This window comes from Oreochromis niloticus, linkage group LG17, assembly GCF_001858045.2.
Source record: "Oreochromis niloticus isolate F11D_XX linkage group LG17, O_niloticus_UMD_NMBU, whole genome shotgun sequence".
In the NCBI taxonomy this organism is placed as follows: Eukaryota; Metazoa; Chordata; class Actinopteri; order Cichliformes; family Cichlidae; genus Oreochromis; species Oreochromis niloticus.
In genome coordinates this window covers 7,953,410-7,975,424 of record NC_031981.2, presented here as the reverse complement: position 1 = coordinate 7,975,424, position 22,015 = coordinate 7,953,410, and the positions used below count along the sequence as shown (strand labels likewise).

At 42.9% G+C, this 22,015-nt stretch overlaps 1 protein-coding gene across 8 annotated transcripts in view; it reads left to right on the top strand.

Moving 5' to 3' along the window:
• tfec (transcription factor EC) overlaps positions 1 to 2,089 on the top strand; it is a 48,422-nt gene extending 46,333 nt beyond the window's left edge. For all 8 annotated transcript variants that reach the window (XM_013274683.3, XM_019347042.2, XM_013274681.3 and 5 more), the window contains one exon: positions 858 to 2,089. In XM_013274683.3, the coding sequence (XP_013130137.1) occupies positions 858 to 1,337 (480 nt within the window). In that variant the 3' untranslated portion in view covers positions 1,338 to 2,089. The remainder of the gene's footprint in view (positions 1 to 857) is intronic.
• Positions 2,090 to 22,015: the final 19,926 nt, after the last annotated feature.

The window sequence follows — 22,015 nt, the reverse complement described above, 5'->3', positions numbered from 1 at the left end:
AATGCTTTACGACACCACAACGCAAACTTAGGGACTCACACAGCCCCCGCCACCTTCACCGCCAGTCTCTTTTACAAAAGATCCCTCACATCCCATAATCTTTTCTTATAGAGGTCAGTGCTAATTACCTGATAAATAAACACAATGACCTCAGTTCTCCGACCTTAGGGATTGGAGCAGGGGCATAAATAGATGAAGAGCACTAATAGAAGAGATGGTTACTGATAAATGTGTGCTGATAGGATTGCACTATGCACATGCAGACTTTCACACTCATTCACTGTGGTTAATCAGAGTCGATTTCAATGATGGGAATGCTAAAATAAAAAGTATGTGTAATCATAAAAGATGATAAAAGTATGTGTGAAACAATAACCAACCCCGACAAAAGGGCAGCAAACAAAGGGCTTAATGCAACAGCAGGGCTTTGTGGTGTCACTGATGGGTGATAAGCGCAGATAATGTACTCTGTAAAAGTGTGAGAAGATTACGCAGTGAACCTCCCAATCCAACCTCAGAATGTGGAGGAGATGGTGAAGCCAGGGTGTGATTGTGATTGTGTCAGAGCTACTCCCATATCAGTTAAAGACGTCAGCTCATAACTGATGAATTTCACACAGTTTTAGATAGTTATTCAGATACTATGCAATGCTTTTTTTTTTTCTTTTTTTTTTTAAGTTGACGTCTCAGCTTATATCCATCTGTGCATCCAGTTGGCAGCTTCACCTACAACTGCTAACTGCTTTGCAACCCACCTCCAGCCCCAGCACCTTTGAACCTATGCCTGCTTTCGCCATGCATGCACACATTTTTATTATTTTATTTTTAACCCAAGGTTTCTTTTCTTTTCTTTCCAGGAGCTTGAGATTCAAGCACGAGCTCACGGGCTACCAAACATGGCCACAGCCTTGGGGACGGTCGAAATTTCCTCCCACCTACTCAAACAACAACAACAACAGCAGCAGCAGCAGCAGCAATCATCTCCCCAGGCCCAGCAACCTCAGCAGCCAACTCTCTACCAAGAGGACATCAACAACGACTACCTCCAGAGGATAGCTGCGGCATCTGGCGTGCCATCCACTGCCACCGTCAGCGGGCCGCAGGATCACATTAGTGGCGCTGACGCCTGCACCACCTTCTCCGACCCGCTGTCCCATTTCACAGACTTCTTCACCACCACACTTAAGGAGGAACACCAGCTGGATGAGATCCTGATGGATGACCCACTGTCGCCGTTTGGCACCGATCCGCTCCTCTCGGCCGGCTCCCCTGGAGCTGCATCCAAGGACAGCAGCCGCAGGAGCAGCTTCAGCTCTGCCGAGGGTGATGACCTATAAGGGTGCCCTCAGTCTTGTTATCACCTATAATCCCTGTTGGCAAAGGGCATCCACGTGGCCTTTAAATGACTGAGTGATGGCTTCGAGCATACATTTAAGACTTCTACTAGGGTTGCAAGTAATTTAAACGACAGCTGACAGCACTCCTTTAAAGTGCCACCTGTGCATTAAGCGTGTAGTTCTTGTCGATCAGTTGAGTGTTGAAGCTACAGAACACTGACGTTCGCCAAAGCTGAGTGGGAACAGAAACATCCTGTGAGCACGCCACGGACCGGCTGCTCTTTTTAACTTTACTACAGACAGTTTCAACTATTCTCTGCCTCCCAGACACAGCTGAAAAAGACTTATAAGAAAAAGGGAGACAATTATAAGTACCTAATATTAATGACTACTGTTTTTTAAACACACTGTGGTGGCCACACACTGTAACATATGCAAAATAACCACTAAAAACATACCAAAGGTGTTTCCTTTCATGAAAGCATTAATTCTTTACAAAAGATCATGTTAATACGTTGCAGATGGTTGCATTATATGATGTGCCTTATTTGACCAGTACTGATGTACTCACCCCAATGCCTAACACGTCCTCATCAGTGTCTTTGAAATGTTTTTGTTTGAAATGTTGGTGTATTTATATGTTTTAATCCATGTATTCGTAAAAAGTATATATATTATTATCTAACACCTTTTTTAAAACTTCTTTGCAGGGGTGGGAACGACGTAATAAACCCCCTTTTTTGTATTTCTTATTTCTTGTCATGCTGGATTCATTCGTACACCCTTCCTCAATCAGTTGTTCCTGAGTGTCACACCTGTTGTAGCCACCGTCAGGAATTGCAGTTAGCAATCTGTCACATCCAAGCAACGCATTTCTCACTTTGCTACAAAAACTTTCACTTCTAACTCAACACCCACAAACCTGCAGGTAAAAACTTGGTACAAAGTGACTAGTTGTAAACTGGGGGCAAAAAAAAGAAAAGAAAAGAAAAGCGCCTTCTGGATGACAACAAGAGTGAATAAAAAAGCCTGGAAAGATTCATAGTGAAAGGTGAAGAGCCTTACAAGGTGGCTGATTGGCAACGAGAGGCCGAAAGGAAGAGAGAGGAGGGAAATTAGATAATAAAGACAAGTGGAGGAGGAGTAATAATTCTGATGAGCCCACTGTGAGCTGATGAGCCCTTGAGGATGAATAATGGCGACGGATAAAGAGTTGCTCTGAGAGCTGTTAGCCGAGATCCGAGAAAGTTTCCTTTGAGGTAAGAAGGTTGTGGAAATGGTCTCCTTTTAGGAATATGATTATAAACAATCTGTATCAAAGTTAGCCGCAGAAACTTTCTGTGTGACACAGAAATAAAAACTCTTTGATCTCATATTGACAAAAAAAGTGTAGCTGTGTCATTGACAAAAATCATACATCAACAAGCGGTTTTCTAATCATGAGGTCATGCATTAATAATACAACAAACACGCCAATACTTCACGGATTTCTCATCAAAGCCTCTTCAAATTAATGTTTCAGAGTCTTATTAGTGTGTACTGAAATCGAAACGTATCCCACTCGCATCTCTTCTTCAGCTGCAAATAAAGAGAAGATCCAATCAATTGGTTTGGAGCAGAGCCATTTCAAACTACGGGTAACTTTCCAAATCAGTTATAGAAGGCAAATATAGATTTCTGTTATGCTAAACAAAACAAAACAAAACAAAACAGTACTCTCTGCTGTAGTTAATGTATTGGAAGGATATGAAGCAAGAACATTTTAAAAAGGTGTCAATTAAAAAGAAAACAAAACCAAAACATTCACACTCAATAGACAAAACACACTTCCACACTTCCTAACTAATTCATTTCCTCCATATCAAAAAGCTATCACAGGCAAAGTTCAAGGTCCGTTGTGCAGATGCTTCAAAAGGAAATGTGGTCGGATGAGGCAACAGTGACATCAGAACAAGTGACTTTTTATTAGGAATATCACAGCTCATCAAGCCCAGGTTTGAAAAACTCGGAGGGACTGTGATGTGTCTGCGCTGGATGGAGAAAACACGTCCGCCTGCATGTTAGAGGCATTAGCTGCATGTGTAAGGAGTTAAACTTGAACATGTAAAACAAATCTGGGTCTATTTCCAATTGTGTAACTCTCTCAATCTTTGTCTCACTCGCTATAGTCCTTACCTAATTTCCGTCGTAGAGAAACAGATGGGATTCTAGCTTCGTACAGTATCTGCAAAGACAAAAAAAGTGCACCTAGTAAAATAATACGTCACCTCCCTTCTGTTATAGTACAAGCACCCACAGGAACATGGTCCCCTTCGGTGAATTACCACCGACTGCAAAAAAAAAAAGGAGGAAAGAAAGGGCTGCTGCTGTATCCTGTTTGCAACAGCAGGTGGCAGCAACTGGCTGTGTGTTGTTATCACACTGTGCAGTAATGAAAAGAAACTCAATGCAGGACTGTGGTGCCAATAGGGAACATTTGTGGTGGATTATTTAAGAAAAGCCAATAAAAGAAGAATAAAAAAACCCTTTACTGTGTAACAATGGCTGGAAAACACTACTTTCCCATATGGAACTGTGCCTTGGCAGTATATGCTAAAGTCCAGGGTACTCCATATACTTCCCAGCATAAACTGACAAATCTAAAGAAGGCAAGTGATGTCGTGAACCTCACAGCGCACTCGTTCTGTCACCAAAACAACGTTGTCAGACCTCCTGCCACCCACCAACACTGACGCCACCGCCGAGCAGGAGAAGCTGTCACCTGCACAGATGCCAGAGCTGCCAGCGTGCTACAATGCGCTCACCTGTCGAGCCTGCCATTGGCAACTCTTAATCACCTCCCGCTGAGGTGACTCACTTTGGAGGCATGGCAAGCTCGGAGACATATGCACGGGGAGCCGCGCGCTCGCTCGTGCACACAAACAAGCCTAATCAAATGTGCTTGTGTGCAAACACAAACACACACTTGCCGCACAAATGCACGCGCAGGTGTGTGCATCACTGAGCTTCGTTGCCACACATAGGTGGAAGAGAAGGTAAAAAAAAGAGAGAGAGAGAGACAGAGAGAGAGAAATCCACGTAAAAGCCCTCATCAGGATCTGGACTGTGACAAGACTTGTGCACAAATTAGGTGAAATTTGAGTGGGAATAACAATATGACAGCCGGCAGTGAGGAACCAAACATCAAGTGTCATATCTATTTTCAGCCATGACTCGGAGCTGTGTGACAAACAACACCATGCTGCTTCTCAATCAGTCAACCTATCTACTGGAAATGTGGCAAACTAGCCCCCCCACCATGAGTTTTTTCCCCCCCTTCAGGAAAATAAGAAGCGATCTGAAGCTAAGGTCAAAGTTAAAGGTGAAAAAAAAATATATAAAACTTAGCCAAAGTCTGAGCATCACATTTTAATGCTCATACCATTGACTGTGTTCCTCCATTGCACCAGAGCAATACTTCCCATGATTCTCTAAGGGCTGATTTTATTAGGGACCACACCCTGACCAACGCTCGACAAACTCCCACGTCAATGGACCGCCGAGGCCCCCACGTGCATTAACAAAGGAACACGAGAGACAGAGAATTGAATTTTTTTAAAAAGGGCCTTCTCGAGATGCTATAAAATTAATGCGATTTCCAGAGTTTTTATGAATCGCACCAGATGCCAAATACATAACTTCAAACAAATTGACTTCCAATTATTGGTGCCGCACACCACTTCCAGATGTGCAACAGATGGAGCTGGGGCAACCGAAGGTGTCTCGGCCCGCTTTTTTTTGTGTGTTTTTTTTTTGTTATTCCGCAGTAGAAAACAGCGGCACAGTTGTATGCATTTTAAATCACAGTGGGCTGTGGGCTGGAGGTGAAGGGAAGGACACGGGGGATAAGAGGAGGAAAAATGAAAGCACATCATTAGGAAAAATGTAAATCGGCACAGCACAGACAGTGCCATATGTAGCATTAATACGCCCTGATATTATGTAAAGGCAGATGAGATGCCGGGGCTGAAAGCTGGAACTGTATCAAGGAGGTGGAGGGATTCAGAAATGTAAATGTTAATGTGATCTCTGCTGTATCTTCCAGTGCCTGGGATTAAATGGTAAAAAGGAACAATTATGGGGCTTTCTTTCTTTTTTCTTTTTTTTTTGCTGCATATGTTAATAGCTTACAATATCCTTGCATACATAAAGAACATTAGATATGATTAGAAGATATCCACAGTTTATATACTAGGAGGTTTTTACGGCAGCCATAAGAAACGCTGCACTCTGCTCTGTTGTTAATAAAGTCTCTTCCTGGAAACTTGAAGTAATTCGATTAGTCGCTGTTAAAACCGACATAAAAGTAAAACAAATGTGATCCGGAGTGAGGAAAGTAGCTGAGCACGGAGTTCTTTTCACTGCAGAGAAAACTAATAGAATATCCAACAGCGGTACGGTGTCCTGGGAGGGTCATGGCTCTGATCCCATTATTACCACAGACTCGGGGCCCCGAGGGAGCCAAAATGGCTATGTATTTTTCCCAGAGCCCACAGTGGAGCTGTCTGCTGGGGCCCTATCGACTTCACTAGCAGTCTGAGTTGAGCACCACAGGTCCTCCCCCCTCTGATCCTCGGGGCCACGGAGCTTCTCCTCGCTTCCTCTCTCTGTTTTCACGTATCTTAGGCTTTCTATTCAAATACAGCAGCGAGCGGGGACCATTTTGCTTGGCCATCGTACCTCTGTGCTGCCTTTAATTCCCTTGCTCTGCCAGTGCTGTATGCTAATCCAACTTGCAAGCCCCCCCTCCTCTCTACACCGCCACCAGCCTAAGTCTTCCTGCACGTGCACATTTTAACCTTGTGTAATCTGGGTGACCTTGGACTGAATGTGAAGCGGTTGAAGAGAAGTCCTTGATTGATTTGAAATTCACAAAGAGCAGCTATGACCACTGTGCGCCCCCGCCACCAACAGGAAGAAAAAAAAAAAACCTTTCGGATGCCCCTCCAAAATAAAATAAATGCTGGTTAACGTGCCTTCTGGCTCGTGTTGTGCAAGTTGGGTGAGGTGAGGTGAGGTGTGGGAGCAGCTGGGTAAATGTCAGATTTAGGCATGGCGGTGTTAGGGGGGTGAAAAGGGGAGAGCATCAAGATGATCATCATTAGCAGTCGAAGATAATTGGCACTGCGTTTTGGGCGCTCTGATGGGCAACTCGTCTGCATTATTCATTCACCTTCCCGCTCTCTCTCTTCTCTCTCTCCAACCCAGGCCAGGCACTGGGCCTTAGGAGCTGGACTCATCTATTATAGATGGGTAATTGTTTATTAAATGCAGGCATGACCCTATTATGCCTATTACCCAAGTGCCGCACACCAGTGTGGCTGGCAAGCGACTGTGTTTTTTCCATATTCTAGAAGATCTGACAATCCCCTGTCGAGGACGTGAGACTGCTTTGGCATGAGTAAGTGTCAGCACAGCTCAGGATGTAGAAAATAGAGGAGGAAAAAAAAGTAGGTAGAGATGGGAAAATAGGAGGAAGTTGGCAGGGAGGAGAGGAGCAAAGGATGATGAAAAATAAAGCTAAAGCTTGTGTGGATGCCACTGGCTAAAGAAGTAAGTCTCTCCTTCTCCTCGAAGGCTCGGTGGATGGAGGCAAAGACAAAGGGTAAGCTAAAGAGATGCTTTGCCTCTCATTACACTGGCTCCTAATCTACCTTTACCCTATCGTGGGCAATCCCCGCTGCAGGCGTTTGGAGGCTAAAGCTTCGAGGCAGTTTGGCCAAAGCGGATTCATTACCTTAGATAGGACTACCAATGTGCCTGCTAAAATGTCACATTTAAAAAAGAAAAAAAAACCTCACACAGCAAGCCAGAGCTGGGGCGAACCAACACTAGAGGTCAGTGTTGTAACAGAGTTCGGACACCGGTCTCCGGTAGCAAACAACAGCACGCTTAAAGCAGACATTACAAAAGACAGGAGAGACTGGGAAAAATAATTCAGGTAATGGAAATGAATTGAAATGAAATGATTAAGTTCAGTTAATTACTCGGTAGCTTAGGCAAATCAGCTTAACTTATATCAAAATTATTATTTCATCCAGAATGGCAGATTCACTGAGAAGATATTTTAGCCAGCATGCACTTAAACCAGTCTATGTGAAGTGGGATCAAGCTAATGGATCAGATCTAATGCATGTGGCACTCGGTATGGTGACATAAATGAATGTGCGGAAACAAAAAGGATTGATTGAAAGGTGGGGACGACATGTTTCTTTGTCACTGTCAAAGTGTTTATAATACATCAGTTTCACTTTCCACGCTAAATGGCAACTCACTGGTTTGGTAAAGCAGATGAAACATTTTTCTCTCGTTCTGTGAAAGAAGTCAAAATACCGACGGAGATTTTCGTACAACAAAAACAGCGAGGATCGAGGGGTGGGGTTGGGGGGGATATCGCCCAGCTCGGATGTGCTGCTGTGCTGCGGTATGATAAAGTGATCTGCATGATGGCACGTCACTGGTTATTGGCTGGGTTGAGAGTGATTAACATGGGGTGTTAATTAGTGGGTCGTCAGGAGTGAGTGTGTGGCTAACGACACGGCTCCGAAACAGCTCGGTCTCACACACACACACACACAAACACATAGTGTTGAGCTTTGGCCTTCTTTCACAATTAAAATGAATTTGACAATTAGTGCTGAGCAAAATACTTTAATATGTTAGCTTTAATCAAAGGGAAATAAAATTATATTTTTTATGCCATCAAACAAAATGAAAGGATATCTTTAGGATGTGTAAGGAAAATAAATTCTAAATGAAACCTTTTTTTTTATTATTAATGTATAAAAACAACTGTAAGTCAGTCCAGGCTCTGTTTTAATTACATCCAATTACGGAGCATCTACAGCAGAACAGAAGTATGACTGTGATATGACTTTTTAGCCTCTTACTTAATAAAAATGGTAATTGCTAATAAAATTATCATGGTGAGAATATTTTCATTAAATTGCTGGAAAAGATGATGAAAAAAAGAGGAGAAAATATGCAGGTTTTCAAGCGAATGAACCACAAACAGAATCAAATAAGAATAATAATAATAATAATAATAATATTGCTAAGTGCAAATCAGTGACACGTTATTTGCAGCCTTTTTCTAATTTAATAGCACTCGTACAGAAATAGGAATTCTGCTGGCAGATTTGCCCTAATGCTGTTGAGTTGATTAGAAGTGTGAGAGGCGAATGACGGAGAGCGAGCGGGTAAGTAAGAAGAGAGGAGGGAGTGAGCGCGCCGAGCCGCCCCTCTTTCCCCTCAGAGGTTTATTTATTCCTCTAGCATCCGGCCCACTGATTAGCCGGCCACATACGCATTTAACACTTCCCCACAATGAACTGCCGGCTGCCGTTTCAATGGGCTTATCTGTTGTGCGGCGTGCAGTAAATAATGCTGCAGCTGTCAGCTGGCCTCAAACGCATCATCCCATGTAGCTAGTGCTACGCTGGGATTAGCCGTGCTGAATGAAGTCTTGTCTCTGAGCAGGGGGGAGAGCTGTGCCAAACAGTTTACAGGACCCCTCCGCCCCAAGTGGAACAAATAGAATGTAATTAAGGAGAGATGAGAGCACGGAGGAGGTGCAGTTAGACACGGATGCTCACGCGCTAACATTTGAGCGCACAAACACACATTTACTCCTGCCACATGCAAATGGTTCTTTGTTAGTTGCTGTGCCGTTTTTTTTTAATACCCAGAGAGAGTAAAAAAAAATTGCTTTTTTTCCTTTCTTTTCCATATTATGGAATTTGTCATGTTCAGTTGGAGCTGTCATAGCTAGAACAGTGTGCGCTAATGTGTGTAATCTGCTTTGCAACACATCAATTATGATGGATATTGCTCCACCGCCATGCTTCCAGGGTTTTTATACAAGCCTGCAGGGGAATCCGTCTTTTCTTGTTAGGCAACCTGTTTAGTAAATAATGATCCACTTTGAGCCCGCCTGATGTCGTATAATGTGATGCGTGTGCTCGCGTCTGCACGTGTGAGTGTGAGTGCGTGCGTGTGTGTGGCGCTGCTTTGGTGCACAAGGATCAAGCCTGCTAGATCAAAAAACACTTACGTGCAGACTGGAATTCAATCAAGCCCGCGCTGTGTGAAAGCCACGTCGTGGAGAAACCTCAGCTGCTCCTGGATGTGTTACAAACACATATGTAAAAATTATGAACACCATCAACGACGGGTTTAAGTATACCGTCTGAGCTAACAAGGAGGCAGAGACGTAAATATTTAGATCTCACACTTTTCATTCAAAATCATATTTTCTTCAAATTAAATTTCTTATTTTTCAAGCTTACACATACCCTACTTTAACCTCCCCCCACTCTCTAAATTTCCACTCTTTTCTGAAGTCTTTTTTCCCCTCCTGTGGTGATTTGTTCCTCCCTATCATGCTTTTTCTTTCCCAAGCAACATCAGCTCATGAACTCCTTTCACTTGCCTTATAAATTATGTTCCTCCATCTTTAACTTTCTACCACACGGTCTCCAGGACAGGCTAGCAGAAAACAAGGAGAGAGTGGCACAGATTTAACCTCACACTTTCCACAGATTCGAAGAAAAGCCCATCCACTCCAAACAGCTTGCTAACTTTTGCTCGCCTTTGAATCATTAGCCTCCTGGCTCCTGGCAACATTTAGTTAACTTACCCAGAAAAACCTCCGGTGACCCCAGAAGCCCCACAAAATAATAGAGATTCTGTTTTTGGGAGTACATTTTGACAAAACACATCAGTTCTTGGGAGTTTTTCAGCGAAAGCTTGACTAAAAAGCTGGGCCACCCTGCAAGTTGGCTCTGCTCAGAAGGAGCAGTGTTTTGCCAGTACGCTCAGGGAAAGCTTTAGCTCGGGGTCCTTTGGGAGCTGCATCGGATCACGTCGAGATCCCTGTCAGATCTCCGCTGCACTGCACTTCATTCAGTCAGTCAATCAGTCAGTAAGTCGGTCTGTCGGTAAAGCAGGGAAGCAGGTAACAGACAGGCAGAGAGAGGCCCTTCACTCATAGATGAACACATTCTTTAGTGTCAGCATAAACCCCTAGCTGCACTGGGACCCACTCGCAGACACTGTTTTCTGTATGGGCTGATTTTCACGTGCGTGTTGAAAGCATGTTGTAGAAACATATGTACACATCTCTGTCAGAGAGAAAAACTGCTGAGATTTGGTGGCTTAATCTGAGATTGGGACAGATACTGTTGGAGATTCTATTTACTCCTTGCAAGCAGCTCCCCGATGTCCCATAAAGCCTCTCGCCTCTGAACTAAGCTGGTCAGGGTTTCAGGGTTAAAGCTCCCCAGCGACAGCTGCCTGAGTACCTGCCCGCAGTGTGAATGTCAGCCTGTTTATGTGTGTATGTGCCCCCCACAATTCCTCCCACCCTGGATCTGAAGTGCAGTGGCTTTATTTATGAAGTGGCTTCAGCTGTAACAGGCAGGTGATAAAGGAGATACCACGATCTGCAGCCATGTTATCCTCATGGCTTTTAAGGAACGACAAGGAGGTGATAATTCTCTCACTGAGGGAAGTTTACCTCGACTGCTGTGAATCATCTATATCCGGAAATCAAAGGGAAGAAGCCAGAATGGCTCATTACTTCAATTACCCTCTCTAAACTGACTCATTCTGCTCTTTTGCAACATAATGCTATGGCCCAATTTTGATGTGATGGATTTTTGCAAAGGATTTTTGCCTACTGTTTTTCTATAAATACAGGCTCTAAGCCAAAGACTGCAAGCCTGTTTTATTGCTGTAATAAATGCATGCTAAGTCCATAATGTCTCAACCTTTAATGCACACTATAAAAGCACTGTTTTCACCAGAAACCAGAACACAAAATCCCTAAAATTCCTAAAAACATTTAGCTCTTATTAGCACAAAACAACCAAACAGGCTTGAAAAAGACACAAATTGTATTTTTTTATTTTTTTGAGAGAATTATTTTCTTGACCTGCACCTGCACATGAACAGAATTGGGCCTCTAAAAACAGAAAATGAGGACATTTCCTCAGTATTCCCAGAAGGCAGCAGCCTGCTGGCCAACAAGACCAGCAAGGTTTCCCGGAGATGCAGAAACCTGTTAAAACACACAGAACTCATTCAAACACTAGTCTCCCCATCCTCTTCCTCCTTTGCAGGCGACCTCTGCTTCGACGCACCTGTGCCGCGACTCAACCGGTCATTAAAATTTACATCTGAACACTTTTTCCTGTGTTTTATGTTTTTTTCTTCAGCGGCGCAGCTTTGCTCGTGAACTCAAACGTTCTCTGGGGTGTAGTTGCTGAGGTTGTTTACCTGAGTAACTAATGTGATTTACAGTTTCTTTCAGACCCAAAGACGCTGAATTGATGGCGTCTGGCTGTGGCCAACAGCGCATGACAGCAAAAACAGCAACGTATTGGGGTCCGGTTTAATGTAAACCAAATGCCTACATGAGTACTGATGCAGATTGAGGTGGGATTTGTGAGGCCAGACTGCTGTCATTGCGACCACCTGATATGTGCATAAGAACAACCTTTGACTTTGTAAGATCCTGTATTTCTGTCTGAGCCCAGTCTGAAGACAGAGCAGGCGTGCATGCAGGCCTTTCAGATGTGTCATCTCAGTAAGCAGCTCGCTTTGCTAGCAGAGATGTCCCATCTTGTTTTGCCAGGTGGATCTGAGGGCCCTTCCCTTCCCGCTCCAAACTGACTGTCTTGATCCAAAGCAGCTGGTAGGACACAGAGCCCGTTTAGTCTGGGAAATCAGCTTGTACAAACAAACACCTTGCTTGCTCTGCGGGCCCGGTGCAGGCCAGCGCATCTGCCACCCATTATAACCTCATATCTGCCTCGTATCACTCTTCTTGCAAAATAATCCCGATCCTGCTTCCAGTCCGACAAATAAACCCGACAAGACCACAGGCATCATTATTCATTATTAAAGATGATACGGCTGAGTCGGGGGCAGTGTAAAAAGTACACCTGCACCACCCACAGAATTCCAAAGTGACCCAAGGGAGATGCCAAATGCTCCTCACAGGTGATATGGGTTATTCATGCTAACTGACAAGGAGGTTAGGAGTCATGTCTTTAGGATATGCTATTACCTCATATAGAATTCATTCATTTTTATTCATTTATTCATCTTGTCATCAAACACAAAAGCCTAACTGAAAGTCAGTCTAAGATGAGCAAAAAAACATGCGAAAACTCCAACTTATGGGAAACTCTTGTAGTCTTCCAGACACATACAAGGTACAAACATGCAGCTGATGGCTGTATGTTGTCAGTCATTCCAATACAAAACTGCCAGGCTGATGAAAAAAAAAGTGCTGCGTTAAGCAACTGTGGAGTGTCACGGCGGTTGAAGTTAACTCGTAGGCCTACTGAGTACTTCTCCCCGGAGTACAAAATTGTTACAAAGTAAGGAAGTGGCTTTTTTTTTTCTCTTTTTCGCGTCGATGGAGGGGAAACTGAACGCCGCTGCGGTTGGTTACGAAAACTTGAAGCTTGAAGAGACCTCACTGTACTGCCAGGAAGAGACGGGAAGAAAGAGAGCAAAAAAACAAGAGTGAGGGCAGATTGTAAGGTAAAGAACGGGGTTGGGAGAAAAAGAGGGGTTGGAAGAGACGTACCGTTAGAGAAGAGATGGAACGAGGGAAGAAGTGTGTGCGCGCAAATTAATGTGGATGTGTTTGAAAGGGTGAACGGGAGGGTGGGTAATTTTGGCATGTTTTCCTTGGCGCACCTGCCCGGAGAAGCAGCCATGAACAGGAAGGTCTAAAAGTTAATTACATCAGTTGTTCGAGCCAAAATAAATGTCAGCCCCTGATGGACGCTGCAACACCTCCTCGACTCTTGTTTGCCTCTCAGCAGGCACTCCACCTGCTTTGAGTTAGATATTTGAGCACAAATGACCTCGATTCACGTCGACGTAGTATCTGTCGACTCACAGAAATACGTATAGGCGCTTGTGTCTCAAACCGGGCAGGTTTGCATGAAAGTTATTTTGTGCCTCTTTGTAAAGCAGAAAGCTCGAAGGACCTAACTCAGTATATTTTTGTCTGTCTTTCTTTCAATGTGTCTGTCCGGGTACATGCATGTGACTTTTTACTGCATTATTCATTAACTACGCCTTACTCCAAAGCGCTGCTCCTGGTCTTTCTTACTTCTTAATCATTCCTAATTTCACATGGCACCTAAGGGTGCCCTGCCTTACCTCTGCTTTCACCAATCCAGCCCCTCTGGCCTCCCCTCCCTTGGCCCAAGTCATTATGCCTTAGCTCACACACACATACACACTTTGAAAGGCCGCCAGTGCCAATCCAAACCCAAGCTTCCACACCATTCGACCTCCCAGCAATGTGGACTTTAAAACATGTTGTTATCTCCTTTTACACTCTGATGATCCCTGTAACATTAACATAACTTAACCCAGCACCTCTGGTCAACCTTTATGAGTTAGTACAGAGAGAGAGAGAGAGAAAGCTTAGCGCACTCTTCTAAAGAGTCACACTCGAGAGAGATCTGCAAATAAAGGAAAACAATTTTATTTACCTTTAGCATTTTAAGCCTTTTTTGACCGCGGATGAAAGCAGGAAATTGAGGAAGACACAAGGGGAATAGAATCTGAGGCCAAGGGCGTATACAGCCTAAACACTAAGCTAAACTTCACATTTCACCACCTTCACTAGCCTTAGATCGATGAGGCACTGAGGCCAAAAACAGCCTTCCAACAGAAAGCAAGAAATAAAGACAGCAGAAAAAAGAAAGGTCTTAGCAAACATTTTTCTGTTTTTATAGGATCCAGATCCAAAAAGATCTGACAGAGCGATCAAGAAAAAGAAAAAGTTCTGGCGCAGCACAACACAACATTGCTGCCAACTCACTGCACTGGCCAGTCAGATACACATACACAGAGTTCTGGTAATTTATTTTGAAAGATTACTATTGTGAGCTTCCAAAGTTTAGAAACTGTGTGTTACTGTACCACACACTACTTGTTTGGACCTCTGAAAAAGCTTTCATACTTCTGAATGTGCTAATTAAACATACAACGACTACTTCTACCACAGAGAATATATTATTTAAAAAACAAAACAAAATAATAACTTAATGTCTTTGGTTTTGTCTGCTAATGCTAATGCCAATCCCTAAATGCCAAGGCAATGAAAGCAACTTCTTAATTTACTAGCACATGCTAATTAAAAAAAACTTGAACTAACCCATCCAAAAGTTCTTTGTGTGGTGAACACTGTTTTGCTTGTGGAATTTTTTTTTAAATCCATAACATGGTGATGGAAGAGTGGGTGGGGAGATGTTGGATGGTGGCTCATCTCACATCTTCCTCTCGCTGTCACATCTGGCATCGTCTCTTTCCTGCCTTTCCTGTCTCCTTTCCTCTCTTCTCCTCTCTCCTCTTTCCACTCATGGCGGGAGCAGTGCGTGGGAGTTGCTCAGGAGACATCATCATGAGCCACTTCACTCGAGTGTTGCCTTCAATCAGCCCTTGAATTAATATTAATCATTTCTCTCTCCCCCCCCACCACCACCACCACCATCCCCACACAACAAGCCCTCCATCTCGTTGCTGCTGTGTTAAATACAGATGTGGGGGTGAAAAAAGGCATCAAATAATGCATTTACAGTCATTTTATGGACATCTGCTGATGACCACACCTTGGTAAATCCTCATGTCTGTTCCCCCTCTATCTTTCTGTGTGAGTAGCTTTATGGTTCAAGCTGCTGTTGAAGACATAATTGTCCCTAATCACGGCTGAAGGTCATGGCTACTCAGCAATACATCTCCCTTCCTCTGACCTGTCCTTCTCCTCTTTTCTTTTTTCCAGCCCCCCCCCTCCTTTATTTCTCTTCGTCCATCAGCAACCGCCACTTGAACCAACAGTCCATTAAAGATCTTCAAAAGAAAAAAAGAAAGAAAAAATGGAGTCAAAATGTAATAAAGACCTTCGTTCAAAAGGAAAAGTTATCAGTTATCAGCTTGGAAACATTTACAGTGTTGCTATTACCAGCAGGTCTGGGAAAGAGGGAAAAAAGAGCGAGACAGAGCCAAATGAGCGATAGGATGAAGATATGAGGCCTAAAATCAGAAGTGATCACCCAGAGGAATGTTTATATATGTGTGTGTATATGTATGTGTGCGTGGGTGTGTGTGAGAGCGAAAGAGAGAGAGCAAATGAGAGAGACCTGAAGATGGCTGAAGGTCAGGAAGACATTGAGGCAATCACACTAATGAAAACAAACGAGGGATAGAGTTGGAGGGAGCGAAGGAACGTCAGGAAGGGACGTGGAGAGAGACAGAGTAAAAAAGAAAGAAAGTGCAGTGTGTGTGCGTGTGTGTGTGTGAAGAAATAGCCTGCCTTACCTCAGACTAATCAAACACAACACGGTGCTTTAACAGGCAAGTGAGAATGCACAGATACATAAGCAAACTCTCACAGCCTGCCATGTACTGCTCTTTTATTTACATGCCCTCCTAACCTTTAGTCAGGCTTGGCGTGCGCACACACACAGACTCCCACACACACATACTGTACATATACTGTACCCACAAACACATACACAAGGCAGTAGCAATATGTGAAGGTTATTCCTACAGAGGGATGACAGTGTTTAGTCAGGGCTACCAGGCAGACTCTGTGACATTCAGCTTGGAGAAAATGATTAATGCAACAATATACATAGGCACAAGGAGAAGGAAGAGGAAGGCACTGTTTCTTCACAAAGAGCCAAGGTCTTTGTACCCACATATACATCCAGCTGTCTTTTCCTAGCTCGGCTGTGCTACATTTTCACATCGAGTTTGAACACCAGCGATTATGAATGTGATATCTGATGTCAGCGTTCGTATCAAGCCCCTTAATTCCTTTTAACATGTTTTAATATACAGAGACAAGACGGGATGAACCAAAGAAATAGAAAAAAGGAAACAAAAGTTTGATTCTGAAATGAGAAGAAAAGGCGGGTTGGAAATGTGGAGATATACGTGAGATGTAATTGAATAAAATATCCATTACTTGACTGAATGTAAAGGGAGGGGGGGTTAATTAACATCACAGCTAATTAAAGTGGTTATAGATCAAAAAGAGCGAGATACAGAAGCACATGAAGATGTACAGTACGCTCACACAAACTGCCTCACACACCGCTGCTCCTCACCTGATCACACCGTTATCTGACCAATCAGTAAGCACAGCAGCTTCCCTCCAATAGCACAAGGTGGAGATCACTGAGACATTAGCAGCGATCAATAAGTAGATGGTCTACCACAACATGTAAACCTTCCCGGAGGAGAGGCACTGCCTCGGGCAGAGACGAGAGGGAGGAGGAGGAGACCGAGGCTAAAAATTACAATTTTCTTGTAACAGGTGGGAAATACGTGAACTTACTGTGAAATCACAGTGCGGGGAAGTTTCTTTCAAGTATTTTATGTTTTTTTATTCTCACAACACTGGAGCAACTTAATTCATCTTATTACCAGAGCATCTTTAATAGATAATTTTCAGATTAAATGGTTGATTCAGAATTTGAATAAACTTTAATTAACCACCCACTGATCTGCCCGCAGGAAGCTTACATTACGTAAAACATTCATGGCTTGTTAGCAGTAAAAAAGGGAACAAGCTTATGAACACATTCAATGTTTTAATAACCTTGACTTCTGTCTTGTTTATTTGTTTTACTGTGGTCATTTTCAAATGACCTTGCTACTAAAAGGGTATTAGAGGAAGAAGAGAGATTTCTGCAATAAATAAACGATGTTTAACAGGAATAAAACTCTCCATCCTTCAACCTTCAACCTTTTAAGATTAATTTTTTAATTCTTGGATGAAAATAACTTCAGTGACAGCCTGAATGTGACATCAATTACACATTGATCGTTTGATTTACCATCCACTGTGGTGATGTATAAGGGCAAAAATTGTGTCTTTGCCCCAAACATTATTGAGGGCACTGTATGTTTATACAACTGAAAAAGATCTGCCAATTGGGCTGTTACAATTCTTGCTAATAAGGGAAACTGCATGTCTGTCTTCTTGTTTGTGTGTGTGTTTGTTATCTACTTACACAATTGGTGGGTGTATGCTGGGGACCCAAGGAAGTGCAATTTCTTTAAAGTGATACATCTTACTCTTGCAAGTAAGGTGCTGTGACAGTGTGAGTCATTTGCAGCCCTTTCATATTTTGCATTTTATATCAGAAAAACACAGACATTCAGTTGCTCTACAATCCACCAGTCAACACAGCCAATCACACTGACTCAGCAGCTCTCAGGCAGCATCCTGGCTTAACTGAGCTGCTCCATGCTGGCCCATTCTACTTCAGAGGAAGCCCACTACTTTATTTTTCATTGAAAGGGGATTTGGCTTCTATCAACTGGTAGCAGTCCTTATCAAACACACGTCTGGCTTGTAAACAGGCAGCTGGCAGCACTCCAAGCTCCCCACGGCGTGCAGCAATGCCGGGCTGAGCCGAGCAGGGCTGTGACACTGATCCCACCCCTATCACTCCCATACTGTCTGTGCTAATAGCCCCTTCAAACACTCTTACCTCTATCTATATTTTATTTGAGACATGCCAAGTCCGTTATGTTTATGTGTGTATTTGAAGGCTGTGGATGAGGATGTGCATCATGTTGACTGTGAGTGTGTGTGTTTGTGTGCGTGCACTTGTATTCTGTCTCCCACATATCTCTCTGGATGAGGCATCTTCTTTATTGCTTGTTGTTGACATGGATCCCTTTAGCCCTTAACAAGAGTCAGCAGGAGGGTTAAGCTGCTAACCACCCACTCTGAGGCGCACACACAAACACACACGTGCAGACACTCACACATTGCACTGCTTCAACAGTCTGAAAGCATTATTCAGCAGGTCAACAGCCACTCTCGCTGCTTGGGAGTCTGTGTTTGTGTGTGTGTGTGCCAATGTATACAGTATGTGCATGTCTGTTAGATGTGTGTGCTTGTGTACAGCGCTTCAGGCTAAGGCACTCAGAGTGAAATTATGTTCTCAGACTAGCTCCGTGTTGCCCTCTTTATCCTGACAGGCGAGGAAACAGCCACAAATAAATAAGCAGAGAGCTCTCTCCCCAGACGTGACCGCCATGGCATGCAAGCACTCCAGAAGCCAGCGTGAAGAAAACAGAATTGTATTTTATTGTAGGGGTGGCAGGGGACTGTGACTTGATAAGCATGGTGTATTTGTTGTATTTGTGCCACTTAAAGTGAAGCTCCTTGTGTGGGAAAAGATGTTAGGGAGCATGTGAGGACACAACAAGCGTGGAGGAATTTGTTACTGTGGCAAAGGCCATTTATAGTTCCAGGCATTTTTTAATGGAATAAAGTGTCAAATATTTTTATGTAATATAAAAATAGATTTAAAGGTTGAATATGAGGTGAAAATGATTTTGTTTTGAAAGGTTTGATAGCCTAATTTTACTTGCTATTTTACTGAAGTATGGCTACAAGGATGAAATGCTATACAGTGGTCCCTTGCTATAACGCGGTTCACCTTTAGCGGCCTCGCTGTTTCGCAGATTTTTTCTGTGCAATTTTGCATGGTTTTTTTTTTTTGGTTTTTTTTTACAGCGCATTGTGTTCTGCGTCATGATCTGCTGTAGACCATTGTCAATCGATCTTGTGCCGTGTTTCCTGTACAGTACAGAATGGGTTCAGCTTGTCAAATTTACATCTTCGAAATCTTCGATCACTAGCAGTGTGACTCTGAAGTGCTGTACTGTATGTTTGTAAGTTTTCTCCCCAACAAACACAACAATGTCGACGAAACGTTTTGCATCATCAAAGGCAACTGCGGTAGCACCCAAAAGGCACAGGAAGATGCTAACCATCGCACAAAAAGTTGGACTTCTGGACATGCTAAAGGAAGGTAGAAGTTACTGTATTTTTCAGATGATAAGGCACTCTTCTCAACAAGCAGTGTGTGCTGCCATGGGCACCTCGCCCGTGCCAAAGCGCTCACGGGCGCAGTGTTGCCAACTCCTCAGTAAGGAAAATCGCTATTGGCTGTCCTAAAAGTCGCTAAATGATGTCATCACCTAATTTGCATAATTGGTCATGCTAATGTAATTGTAACCTACACTGCTGAAGAGAGAAATAACATCGCGGAAGAGACATAAAGTGAGTAAAAAACGTCCTAAATGCATTTAGAATTTATTTAGAACTACAAATTAAATTTCTTTTAGCAATTATTGTTTTTTAATGTCACAATTCCAACCCTGCTCCTTTATCCGGGCTTGGACCAGCAAAAGTGACCCGAAATTGGCACTCTGGTGGAGTTACTTTGTGTGTGTGGGTGTGTGTTTATAAGTAGTTTTAAACCTTGTGATCCACAAAACAACATAACAGTAAAAGAAGAACTGACTGCGTTACAGTCAGTGCGGGAGCAGCGGCTTCGCTCATGCGCGATTCATTTGCAGTTTGGACGCATAGGTGTGAACATCTCCTGCCCTGATAGAAGCTGGGGGAGGACTATCCTCCGCCTGTGAGCGCTTTGGCACGGGTGAGGTGCCCACGGCAGCACCGCTGCTTGTTGAGAGTAAGAGCGATGCGCGTTTTAGCATCAAAAAGTCGTCATAAATAAGTCTCCAATAATATCAGAAAAAGTCACCAGATTTGTCGTTAGTTGCTTTTTAGAAAAAAAGTCGCTAAGAGGATCTAAAAAACTCGCTAAATATAGCGACAAAGTCACTAAGTTGGCAACACTGCTTCTGCTACCTAGCTAGCTAACGGTTGCTGATTTTAGTTTGTGGCATTAGGGTATAGTTATTGTATCTTTTTAGGTTTTATGATCATTAAGTCCCTCTCTTTATTGTTAAAGAGTTTAGCACTGTGTACTTGAAGGCTCAACAAACTGTAAATGTTTACAAGACACACTTGGTAGCAGGACAATAGCAGCCAAATATTGTAATCGCCATTTCTGGTAAATACACAACTTGCTGTGTTTGAGACAACAATGACCTATTTAAATTCATGCTTTACAAAATTAAGTACATAGTATTCATAAAGTCCTAAATTTAAGTGGTTTACAAAAGAAGAGTCCACACACGCTAGTGGATTGATACAGCAACCTTTCACCAAGGATAAAGTTTATATACCCAAATGGTTGGCAACGGTTTCTGGAAGTTTCAGTTTCTCTTTCTGGAGGAAATTGGTTGCAAAGAAGGAGCAGTGTCAAAAACCTCCTAGTGATTGCTTTGTTTGCTAGCAGGCTGCATGTAGTTTTTCCATGTTTGTCTGAAAATGTTAGCTAACTACTAACCGAGCGGTAGTACCGCTTGGAAAAGTGTGTCTGGAAATGGCAAAGACTTGCCTTCAAAGCAAAAGTTGCACATTTTAAAACATGCTAGCTTCAGCGGTGAGGCAAAAATGTTACTTTGAAGGCAAATTGGCTGGGGAACTGCCTAACTGACCACTCTAACCTTCACTTTCTCCACAACTGCAATCAGCCTCCAGGAAACACTCACAACTGCTCTGGGAATGTTCATTTTTCCGTCAGAATGGGTATTACCAGTCGGGCAGCGGACCAGTCTCTAGGTCTGTGTGACTGGGCTCTTGTTGACTTAATCCTACATCACTGTGATTGTCACACATCCAAAATCATTCATGTCACATGGTTAGTGGTTAGTGTCTTCAAAACCTCGGTATTTGCCATCTTGACATACATCACTCAGTGGCATCTCATCAGTAATCACTTCAATCGCCGGAGTTTTTTTTGCCTGCATTGCTTAAAGTCACTGAATCTCATTGGCTTCCTATGGTCTCTGGTCACTACGTCACTAGTAATCGCCTTCTACATGGATGTATACGTATCCAGCTATGCAATCTGACAAAGGGTGATGAAGTGTAAAAAAACATTGCGGAAGAGATTCACACTAAAGATTTCTCTCTTTTCAAGAAGCACTGTTTTTACTTCTCAGGATGAAATGAAGTTATACGAGATCATCATAAACCATGAACCAGTCAGACTTCTTTGCTCTGATAGGCTCAGCAAATAAAAAGAAAAACTAAGGATTTGTCAATCAAGCACACAGAGGGATAATTTAGAAAAAAGGGAAAAAACCTGAGGGAGCAGGGCCTGTAAACCCTGACTGTACCTTTACACAAGTCAGCAAAACCTGTGATGCATTCTAAGAGGTCAGCTAAAACCCTGAAAGCCTGTCATTTCAGAAATTGTAAGAATTGCTCAAATTATAATTATGCCCCATGTAAAAAAAAAGGACAATAGCTTCATTAATAGTAGACTTTTGGGATAATGATGAACATTTATACATTTAAAAAAAAAAGATCTGATAAACTTTTGGAATACTGGTAAATTTTAAGGACAAAATATAAACTTTTCATTGAAATTACACAAAAGCCTGACTAGTCATAATACTTTGGAAGAAGCTACTATCGCCTACTATTATGGCAGATAACCTTACTAACACAAAGTAATTTGTGTTTCCTCCTGGGATCAAACCAAGAACCCATTGTTTCTTAGGTGAATGTGTGAAATACTATATTACATTCCTACACTAACACATCTCTATAATATATTAAAGTCAAAACTTCAATTTTAGGAAATCCTAATCTCTGCAAACATAAAAAACTGACACGATGACTGAACTTTGTGGTCATTCATTTGATATAAACAAGG